Below are 12,170 nucleotides of genomic sequence, written 5' to 3' on the forward strand. Positions count from 1 at the left end.
TTCCTTTTCACTAGTGTTATGTGTTTAGGCTTGAATAATCAGTAACAAAAGAAAGAGTGAAAACAACAAGCTTTGAAAAATTTAACAAAGTATTTATTTCCTTGGAAAAAATACTGTAAAAATAGAAACAATAAGAACTTAAGGTTTTAAGAATCAAACTAAAAAATAATCCAAGAATAATCCACAAATTACATTTTAGTTCTAATAATGAAATGTTCTAATGAATCCATGTTCGATTCGCAATGAAGAAACCAAGATGGATGGTGATGACGTATACTGTATCCTTTGTGTTGTTGGAATGTCTACAATTCTGTTATCCACAAACAATAATCCGGTGACTGAATAATGAAATGTCTTTGTCCAAGAATTCTTTATGAGCCCTCAAATATTTCCAGGAAAAATAATTAATCCTTTTGAATACAAATAGTTCATTAAAATAACTCCAAACTGACACAACAAAAGAAACACCTTTACATCTCAGCCTTTAGAAGCCTAACTGTGAGATATCTCTATAATCAATGATTATACAGTAACTCGAAATGCAAAATAAATCCCCGGATGAGGGTCAACTTTCCAGAACCTTCGAGAAGTATGTACATATAAAAACACGTAGTCCCAGTATGACCTTGACAAGAACTAATCATTTTACTCTTAAAAATAAGATAAAAAGTAAAAAGTTGTTTACTTCTCTCGCTGATTTTTGAATTAAGGTTGGAAACTAGGTCAACTTTAAGTGTTTACAAATGAACAGTCAAGATCATACTGTTTCCTGGAAAAGTATCGAGTTCCTAGTAAACAAACCTACATTATTTTGACATATAATGAAATTAAAAATAAAAAGATTTTAAAACTTACAAACAATTAAATTCAATATAAATTAAATCAAATATAGTAACACTAGTTTTGAACAAAATGGAAGTGCATCTACCAAATTTGGATTTTCTGCTTTTGAGTGTTAAAGGGAGAGAATTATAGCTTTTGCATCTAGCCTTGATAAATACTTTTAATGAAATACAAAATGCATCAGATGTAAAAGACAGTATGATAAAATGCAGCTGCAGCTAAAATAAGTGATAAAATAAAGATGTAGTTGTTCATTCACATATAGTACACAAGTACGACCACTGGTGATGTTATCACATCAGGATGGTTGCTGTTTATGTCTGCTTTGACACGAACGCTGTCAAGGACTGTAAGAGCTGAAAAATCAGTCTAAAGTATGTGATCCTGAATTATTATGCAAGAAGCAGTTCAGCTGTGGAAATTTAGCAGCAGCTTGAAAATGTTTTATTTGCAAATTAATTAATGAAATGTATATCAATACATTTTCTGTTTCTCATTCATCATTCTGTATGTTTTGCATATGTGCTCACCATTTTCTTCAAACTGCATTCATTTCATTTGCATTCATTCATCATTTAATTAGTTTGCATTCTGCATTTGTATTATTCATTTTCAATTTTAAAATTCAGTTTCCAACACCAACACCCACCACAAGAACCAATTGATTGTAATTAGTAAACTTTGAGTTTGTGACCAGAAACAGAAGGTTCGTGAAGCAATTACAAGAACTCTGCTCTTCTCGTGTTTGAGAAATGCTGTCAGGTGTTTGAAACTTAAATATACCAAACTGTTGGATGAATTTCATCAATGAAAGTGGTATGTGTGGCTTTCATACGTTGTGATAGATACAATTGCCAATTTCAGGTATGGAAATCGAGGTCACAATCAGCCTTGTTTGTATGAGGGGTCTCTACGATGTTACATCACCACACAGAATCATGGCTTTGCAGTGGATGCCACAGACCTTCCCAAAAATTGGTCCCCACTCTTCACAAATGCAAATGATCACACTAATGAAGGAATTGTTCACAACAGCAAGCCATTCTTCAGGTAAATTAGTATCTATTAAGGATTTTTTCTGTAGGTAAGTAAAGACACTGTGACCTGGTAACTTGATAAGGCACCCAGAAATGCTAAAGGGAAGTACTTAATAGGTTATTCTGATTCCTCAGTTCCAGAATAGATATGAGATCTTAGTGTACAGTAAAGCTGGATTTGAGCAACCTCTGCTATAAGCGTCATTAATGACCAGAATCGTTGTGCATGGATTGATTTTATTATACATCTGCACAGTTGTGAGTTACCACTATCTGTACAAGACCAGGAACCACAATGTTCTGGCCAAAGATGTGTTTCAGCATTGCTGTGAATGACTACATTGCAAAGTCAGATATAAATGCTAACAATCTTAATCGATTCATTTGTTGCCTTGATAGCTGAGGAAGATTTGCAGGTAGATTGTAGACTTTGTCAGCCCAGATAAAGAGAAAAGATAAAATGAGGTCTGTGTATCTGTTCAAAGAAGTACATTGGCTCATGTTTTGATTTGGAAGTTTTTCATTTGTTGGCAATGAAAAAGGCCTGTGGCGTTGTCAGTAAATAAATTTAGATGATTCTGTCTTTTTATTGGTACATGTATCTCCCACATTTACCCAAGGCTTGATCAGAAGATTCATTATTACAACTGTGCATTCATGAAAATCTCCCCCAAATTAAGATTCCCTGCAGAAATATTAGGTTCAGTGCGGGGAGAGGCACACAAAAAATGTGCTCATTGTGAAGAAGGCACTATTTTATAATAAAAAAATTTGAATCATCAGATATGTTATAGTTGTATAGTTGTGTTACTGACTGACATTTTTATACTTTCCTTAACAGTGTACAATTCCACCCAGAACATATGGCTGGACCCCAAGACATGGAGATGTTGTTTGACATATTTTTGGCTCAAGTTCGGGAACAGACTAATGGCTGTGATGGGTAAGATTTGCCAAGACCTTTCCTGCGGTATTTAAAATGCATTAGAAAGGTACTGGTTCAGACAAGTTTTAGACAGCCCAACTGAATAGGTATAAACATAAAAAAAATGCAATACCTCTGGATAAACTGATGCACACATTATGTTTATTTAGGCAAACAACGTTACTAGAAAGCCTAAGAAAAATGAACGTTAATTTGCATGTTGATGAATTTGCTGACTTATATTTGTCTTTTGCCATTTGCATAGTGTAGAGATGAATTGCAGTTGTGATGATGTATCATTCACCAACAAACAAGCTTAGTTCTTTCTCCATTTCAGGGAAATGATTCCAATTCGACATGCCTTGTTCTTTTCATCTCATCTAATGTTGATTTATTTTTCTGCCATTCCCATGCTTGCTTCTCATGTACACAAAATTTGCATGCTGCAACAGTTATTTGCCTGTGCACAATCTAATTAGTAACTTTAAGTTTGATGCCATACCATGAGCAGAATGCTTTCTTTCATTTCCACCGCTATTTATTTGAACTATTGCCTTAAACTTCTAGATAGAATAAACTTAAATAACCTGATATACTATTTTATTTAATTTTTCAATGGGTAGTTGATAATCAGATTTTATTGGATAGTTAGTTATCATTTCCTTTGTTTTTCGGCTTGATTCAGTAAAACAAATAAGATTGTCCTTGTACCACATCCAGAGTTCCTGTGTGTCCTTTAAAAGTTTTGGAATTTGAAAAATAAATTTCAGGTGCCTTGAAAAGACGAGGAATTTTTAGAAATCTAACAAAGTTTTGGAAAAGACATGGAATTTCTGACAATGGAGTTAAAAAAAATTGATAACTGCTAATTTCATAGAGCGCTAAGCAATGATTAAATGAATCAGGTTTTGAACACAAGTACATTTGATAAACAGTGATACTGTGGTCATTGAGTTGAGTGAGATGGCCCTGGAAAGGTTTTGGAAAAGTCAGATATTGTTGTTAAGTCTGAGGACTGTTCTGCTTTAAACATACATGGTGAACGAATAGTTTTTAAAAAAATACATGTTATGTTGCTTTGATTTCAAAGTTCATATTAAAAATGATAAGAAAACTCTAAATTGCATCTATGGGTGAGTACCCCACTTTAAAAGTGCCTTTCCTGGCTGCCGTGTATGTTTTAATGGAACAGCCCTGCAGTATACCTTTGCATCGTTACACATGGAACCACTTAAAGCAGATCATTTAACAATATACATCATAGGATTGGTATAAATTAGTACATTCATTGGCATTGTGAAACAAAACAAGCCCATTGTCTCTGAGGCATCATGTACCATGAATTGAGCAGTTGTTGTTCTCTTTGCTGTATTAACAACTATGGGTAAACAATAGATAAACTATGATTGTGGGAGCTACATTTTTGGAACTTGTGTGCTTTTATTTAAATCCATGTTGCTGCCTTTTTTATTTCCAAACACATCTGCAAATGAAATTCACAAATAATAGGCATATGTACAAATAATGATATTTTCATACAAATGTTGACATATTAATCATGTGGACTTGCATATTGCTCCTTGATATTTACACCTTTGTTTATTGCATCCCTGATTTCTGGAATCCCTTATAATATAGACAATTTGTTTTTGAAAATAATGAAATATTACAGAAGTGGAAACGTTTCATTATCACAAGTGGCAAAGTCTTTTTAATAAATCAAAGATATTAATGAATGTGAATTTATTAAGATATTTTGTATTTGGCATATTTCTGCATTAAAATATGCATGATATGCCCTTGGCAGGTTGCATTCTAGTTTAACAGATGCCAACCCATAATTTTGATCATAACTTAATTTAGTTTGATATCAATACTCTATCAATCCTGTTTTTCCTCCTTTTTCCAAACACGATTTTGAGCATGAGGAGTTAAAATCACTATTTAAACAATTTGTCAAAATACTCTATCATGCGTTTTCCAAAGAATGACTAACATTTGTAACAGGCATCGTATAGATGACAATGAATATAAAATAGAAATGCAAGTTGATCACTTATATTTGCAATGATTTATGTGGCTAAAGTTAAAATTTCAGAATTAAACTTTCTTTGCTTGGTGTTTAATTTAGACATTTTGTTTTCCTAAATTTTCAAATAGCTATCTCTCCTGGAACACTTTATTCTGGGATGATTATTGCCCGTTCTTCTAATTCATTCCGATTTAATTGGAAGTTGTTGCTGGTTGTCTCAATCGGCATGAAACTGTGACCTGATTGTGATATAGACACTTGCTTACAGCATGATATAATCACCTAGCTGTATATCACCATGACAACAAGCAGATAGATGCTGTTGATAGATCTTAGGTGTATTACAGATTGTGTCTATTTTGACATTATTCCAATGCAAACTCGAACGCCAGTAAATTGCAATACTTGACTGATAGGTTGACATAAAATGGCTATAATTTTAAATGAGTGATTTGTTAATTCCGAAATTTAAAGTTTGATAGCGCAGCCTAACCCAATGATAGCAAATTTGATATATTCTAAGACCATACTGGCCAGATTGTAATGTGTGCATATAAGGTGTATTGCATTAATAACCCCATTTGTATGTGATGTAAAAACCTGCTTTGATTAGGATAAAGAACATAAGTGCTTAGAAAGAATTTTTATCAGAATATGATGAATTAGGCAAATTCAGCAAGATAACGTGCTGGAGATAGTTTATGTAAGATTTGGTATTATGATAAACTTGCTTACTAAAGTAGTCAACTATTAAGTTTTGTAAGTCAGGTCAGCAATACCAGGCCCACTTGAGCATCTTGTTTGATAATTTAAATTTTTAGTGCATTTAATACCATTGTTGGAGAATAAAATGGAAATTTTTTTTTTGTTTATTTTGATTTGAAGAAATTATACAAAATACAGAAGGTAATTTACCTTGAACAATTACTGTGGTACAAAACAAAAATATTTTGAGTGCAAAATAGTCATTGTACAGATCTTTAATTCATTAATATTTTTCCGACTTATATGTTAGTGATTTTATATTTTTACCTTTATATTTTATTTTACAAATCTTCTACATAATTTAAACTACTTTACTGAATATGTGTCATCTTTTTGGACTGATTTTACCTTTTTTTAGAAGGGGTTGTCATGCTGTAGCTGTTTTTTTGTTGTTGCAATACTTCCTGTTAACAGTTTTAGAATGTACCTTTTAATTACACCCAGTAGTATGCAGATGTGCCATTAAACCTTGTACATATTGTACATTTGTGATGACCCTGAGAAATGCGGACACCAGTCAGGTTTTGTTGTAAGCATGTCAAACTGTTTTGTAGGTCAAGTGTCAAGGAGAAACTTCATATGGCACTGAAGGGTCCCATGGACAGAGTATTAGAGAGCCGACCCAAGAAGGTTCTCATTCTGGGGTCTGGTGGTCTTTCTATTGGACAGGCTGGCGAATTTGATTATTCAGGGTCCCAGGTAAATTCAGTATACTAGACATGTCTCAAAGAAAACTGAGTGAACGCCTAATGCTTCCTTCACATGATTGCATGTTGGCATGGTTTTACATACATGCCCACCATTAAGCTTTTGGCGTAATCATTACGCTTTTTTTCTCTAAATTATGCCTTCCACGTAAACATGTATGGATTATGCTTTTTTGTTATATCCACCTTCCAAAAAATATCGTTTGTTTTCTCGTTTTTATTAACATCCCATTAATCCCACAGACCATATTTTAGAAAAGACGGCTTCTTCATAACTACAGTATAAGGGTCCCCTTGTCCGTGCACTTTCCTAACAGTATAATGTTCTATTTATAGCAACTATCCTATTACCCAGAAACATGCTGGTTCTACTTTCAAATTTTCGACCTTGTATTCTATGTATAGCAGATGTAAGGATTAGCGAGGAGAGAACAGACTGGTTTTCTAATTTGTAATCTTTACTTGCAGATTCTTTTTTCTAATTTATATTTAGTGCAGAACCAGTCTACAGGTATTTGGCGCTAAAAAGTATAATTTATTTTAGTTGATGCGTGTATGAGAGCAGAAATATCTCCTTTCAAATAATTTTCACAGATGGATTAGAAAAACAAAACCTAAAATAACAGAATCCTCCAAAGATGAGGACACGAGGGTAGCATCACATGACGTCTATTGCAGGCCATTTGGAAATAATTTTACTATTTGGCGCTAAAAGTCATCAGATGTATTCTAGTCGATGTTTGTGTTAAAGCACATATTTTTTCAAAGAAAAAAAAAGAAAAAAGATTTCTTTAAAGATGAATACATGAATGGCATAATACAGCATTCCATTCTCAGGCACAGGGACTAGTATCATTGCTTAAAATTGACCTGTCGTACATGTACTATATAGCACATGTATGACAGGTCAGTTTTAAGCAACGATAAAAGTCCCTGTATTCTAGGGCAGCATCATGCTCATTGCAGTCTGTGCGGAAAGGATTATAATATTGGGCATGGTGTTAAATTTTATGTGGAGAAGCATTTTGAAAACAAAGAAACACATCGAATTAGCTCGTCTTAGGAACTCCAATACTAAGGTAACTTATCTACAGCAGAACTAAATTGCGGACATGAATGTTAAAAATGCAGAGGTGTTTACCGAGTTCTTAATAGAAAGATAATAAAGATCTTGCTATTGGTGCAGAAGCAAGAGAATTCATATAACACAATTCTACTCTAGTTTTGAAGGTATTTTATGATAATGTTAGAGATTATTATGCTACAGCCTGTGATTACATGCTCCAGAAATTCCCCTATGGAGATGAAGTGCTTCAGCTCGCTGATGTAAATGAGACAGTCAAAAAGCTTCAAAAGTGTTAGATTCTTTGTCAAGAGATATACCTTTCTATTACCATATTTGCCTACCTTGGATGATCTGGAAGAAGAATTCCAGCAGTATAAAGTTGGGATTCTACCTGGCAATATACTTAATGCAGATAGAGTTGATGTGCAGTGGCACCTTATTTCCCAGCTAAAAGACACAATCACTGGAAGATATAAATTTCCTCTTCTTTGTCAGGTTATGAAAGGAATATTGGTTCTTTACTATTCTAATGCTGACTATGAGAGATTGTTCAATTTTGTTAGCAAAAAGAAAAGTGGATTCAGATCCAGGCTCAGTAACCCAGTACTTTGTGTTCTACTGGTGTGCAAAACATTCATGGTCTCAGCTGGTACAAAGTGTTTTAAAATGCAACATGAAAATCTGTTGTTTTCGAAAGCTAAAAGTGCTACATATGAAAACGTCAAGCAGTAAAGGATGTTAAGAGATGAGAGGGGCAAATAAATCATTTTTTTGCATTTTTAGCATGTTATTTGTGGATTCCTCTTTTTCTGCTTGGATTCCTCTTTTTGTCCACTTGAATTACACTTTTTCCTCGTCAGGGGTTGGCATGTATGGTATTATCACTGATACCTTCATTAGCTTCTAAAGATGCTTACTGTAACTGGGACAGATTTGATGAGATTAATTTTCAAAGAAAGTTATGACAAATTGTTTGAGAGTTGTGCAAGAAATTTAAAAAAGCTGAATGGAATGGAGAAAAGTGAGAAAATGCTTCCTTTGATGCTTGATTTTATTGTCAGATTGACATTAATGGGAAAGTGACACACAGCAGCCACTTTTCAACCATTATTGTCATCAACAGTTTGATCCAACTTTTTGTTCATGTTTTTATATTTCATAACCACATGATAGATTCTCCTTGTACTTTGCATGAATCATTAAGAAGCTAAGACAATAAATTTTACAAAATGATTTCTTGCACCAGTGATCTGGGAGTTGAGGTCATAGAGTATTTGCCTTAACGTTTTGGTTTGTTTATATTTCCTAAATGTGCGATAGACTCGTCTTCTTTCTTGTTAAGAATGATTAGGAACTTAAGACAATTCATTCCACAATAAGTTCAGGAGCCCCCATAAACTTAGAGTCAAGGACATGGTTATAGAAAATTTCTAGTAAGATCTTTTATGTTTTTTATATTTCTTAATATATTTCCTGAACTCCTTTCATAATACTTTGGTTAGATCATTATGAAACTAAAAACAATTCGGCAACATGGTTGCATAACCTTTCAACATTTTTGGTATCTTTTTCTGTTTGCAGGCTATTAAAGCTCTGAAAGAGGAAGGGATCATAACATTGCTGATAAATCCAAACATTGCTACAGTGCAAACATCAAAGGGAATGGCAGAGAAGACCTATTTTTTGCCAATCACTGAGGATTATGTTACACAGGTACATGTGCATCATCATCTTGTTTGCATTATAATGCCTCTAGTGCTGGAGTTCCCACTGGTGTCAAATAACTGAAACATAGTATTATATTGCAGCTGCATCTTTTGACAGGTGTAGTTGCTGAGAAAAACAATTCTTGAAGCCATCAAAGAGAAAAGCTGACTCTGCTTCTACTGCTGTTTTGTGTGACTAATTGCTGATATCCTAAGCAACAAAAATATTGAAGAACCTCTATTTCTGCTTCATGGATGTTATTCCAAGGTTTTATTTCCTTTTGTTCAAAACAAATTAATAACCACATTTATTAGCCAAGGAACCAGCATTGTTTGGAGTTTGCTGCTATTTGTTGATAACTGTACATTTTGTGAACTTGTAAGCCATGCTAGAGGTATTGCAATTGGATTGTTTCCTTGAGGAATTTAGCAAATTCATCAATCGGTCAGCCATTAAGGAATTGTCTGAATTGCAACTTCAGTGTGTCATGTTGAAACCAAACTAATTTCTGTGGGGAAGTCAGTGAGATGGAAAGATATTCTGTTAACAACAAAAGTCGATAGGATGAAACAACTGATACATATTGCAGAAAGTGATACAGAAATAACTGGCATGATGTCATTTACTATTGTTTCAGTCTTGCATAGAGTCTTATACATCAACAGAATTGCCCTTCCCCAGGTAAATATGGGGGACCACCCCCTTTTAAGACATTTCTGACAGCATCTCTGCATATCTTAAATAGAAAGGACCATTAGTAATATTAATTTTCTGACCATATCAGTCCAAATAGGCTGGAAGGGATCTGTTCAGTGCAAAGGGATCTGCGTACAATTCTAGTGATATATATTGTATATTGTAATCCTTCTGTCTATTCTTTCATCTCTCCATCCTTCTGTCTGGCACTCGTTAGTGCACCTTGTCTCTCCCATTTTGATGAATTATCATGGCAAATGCTTCTGCTTTATTGCCTATTTTGTCTTGTAGCAGTGTATGACAATTGTCAAAACAGGTAGTCCCCATTTTGTAATGGATTGTCATAAAATGTTGTTGTTGTGGGTTTTAATGCCATTTTTCAGCACGCGATAGGCTATACATGGTGGCCAGTAATAATGGTGGAAGAAGAACTCTGGGAAAACCCCTGAAAGAACCACTGACCCATGAGAAGCTACTGTCAAGCTTTCTCACATACCAACATTGGCTGAATCTGAGACTCAAACCGGTGCAGACAGGTGAGATGGCAGTGATCCATAACAAAGAGCGTTTTGGACCACTCGGCCACTCGGGGGCCCCCATAAAATGTAGCAAACTTAGTAGCTACACAAAAGAAATTAGCACCAAATGATGTGGATTGCAACAAATCACTTTGCACCCATACATTTCAAAAAATATTTTTTGCCCTTTTGTGATGTAGTTTAATGTAGTATGAGACAATATTGTTAGCACAACTAGTCATGGTTTTTTCGGGGGATTGGTCAATATGACGGTCATCACCTGTAGAAGCACATATTGACAAATTGCTTTACTCCCACAAACTTTTTGCCCTTTGTATTTTGTAGTTTATGTGCTGTGTTTGAAAAAAAATTATTTAGCACAGTTAAATCTGCAGTTTATCTTGCCATTTTTAAAAGAAATAAATTGCCGTGAATTAGTGAGAAACACAACTTGACTAATCTTTCTGTTGGAATATTTGCACATTTTCAATTACAGCTGGATACAATCTGTCTTAATTTTGTCAGTGCAGTTATTTTCTGTAAGGTAAGGATTAAATTGTCACCTTTGTGCAAAAAACATAAAATATCATTGACAGGTGATCAAGAGTGAACGACCAGATGGAATTTTACTGACATTTGGAGGTCAGACTGCTCTGAATTGTGGCATTCAGTTGAACCAGGCAGGTGTTTTAGAGAAATACAATGTCAAGGTGCTTGGTACACAGGTTCATTCCATTGAATGGACAGAAGATCGCAAAATATTTGCAGAAAAGATGGCAGAAATTAAGGAACATGTGGCGCCCAGCGAGGCAGCTTATTCTGTTGAACAGGTAGGTGAATTAAATCTGAAACATTTGCAAACATGTCACGATCATTTTTTGTTGGGCAAGTTATATATAAATAAAGGGAAGTAACTAGTATCTCTTAGTTTAACCCCCCCTTGCCCTTGCTAGGTGGCCAACCATAACTTGGATGCTTGCCAGTTTACACTTTCAACCAGTTTAAGCTTTCACTCAGACTATTGAATAATACCTCTGAGAATCCTTTGCAGTTTTTTAAAATTTTAAGCCATCTAACATTTCAGTTCAGTGTTGTAGTAAGTCAGAGAAGCATAATGTACTAAAACATTTACTGATCCATGAATACATTTCTATGTAGAATTGTGATCTTGGTTTCAAACATGCAAAACTATGCTGTTAGGGAATATTTAGCTTTGGTTGAGATGAATATTGACTGTAAGAAATTATGGAATGTGCTTACTATCAATCAGGCTGTTAAAGCTGCAGATAGACTGGGTTACCCATTGTTGGTGCGAGCTGCTTTTGCCCTTGGTGGACTTGGTTCTGGATTTGCAGCCAATAAGGAAGAGTTACTGGCCTTGGTGAACACATCTTTTGCCCACACTAGCCAGGTGCTTATTGACAAATCCTTGAAAGGCTGGAAGGAAGTGGAATATGAGGTCATCAGGGATGCATATGACAACTGTATTACAGTAAGTTATGCATTATGTAATTGTCATACACTGTGCTTTGGAAAATCTTTTCCATTTAATTACAGTGAGATTCATACAATATCATTACATATAGGCACGTGTGTGTATATATATATGTATGTTATCTGTATATATATGTGTGTATATATATATATATATATATATATATATATATATATATATATATATATGTGGAAAAAACACACATGCAGTTATCATGATTGTAATTGATATTTTGCGTTATTGAGCAATATTTTTCTTCTCTTGAAGTTAATGGATTGAGATTCTTGGAGATGTACATAATTAAAATTATTTCACTTACACACACCATTAACTTGTTTCTCAACTGTTTCAGCTGCATTTGTATCCTGGTTAATGCATC

General features: G+C 34.3%; 1 protein-coding gene across 3 annotated transcripts in view; it reads left to right on the plus strand.

Annotated features, from left to right (window-relative positions):
* The window catches only part of LOC149774485 (multifunctional protein CAD-like), a 163,181-nt gene that overhangs the window by 23,463 nt on the left and 127,548 nt on the right, over positions 1-12,170 (plus strand). For all 3 annotated transcript variants that reach the window (XM_089945160.1, XM_089945159.1, XM_089945161.1), the window contains exons 8-13: positions 1,708-1,893; positions 2,722-2,823; positions 6,157-6,301; positions 8,957-9,088; positions 10,893-11,126; positions 11,567-11,788. In XM_089945160.1, coding sequence (XP_089801286.1) covers positions 1,708-1,893; positions 2,722-2,823; positions 6,157-6,301; positions 8,957-9,088; positions 10,893-11,126; positions 11,567-11,788 — 1,021 coding nt within the window. The remainder of the gene's footprint in view (positions 1-1,707; positions 1,894-2,721; positions 2,824-6,156; positions 6,302-8,956; positions 9,089-10,892; positions 11,127-11,566; positions 11,789-12,170) is intronic.

Source organism: Sinohyriopsis cumingii, unplaced genomic scaffold (assembly GCF_028554795.1).
Source record: "Sinohyriopsis cumingii isolate HCF-2022 unplaced genomic scaffold, ASM2855479v2 utg000229l, whole genome shotgun sequence".
NCBI lineage: Eukaryota > Metazoa > Mollusca > Bivalvia > Unionida > Unionidae > Sinohyriopsis > Sinohyriopsis cumingii.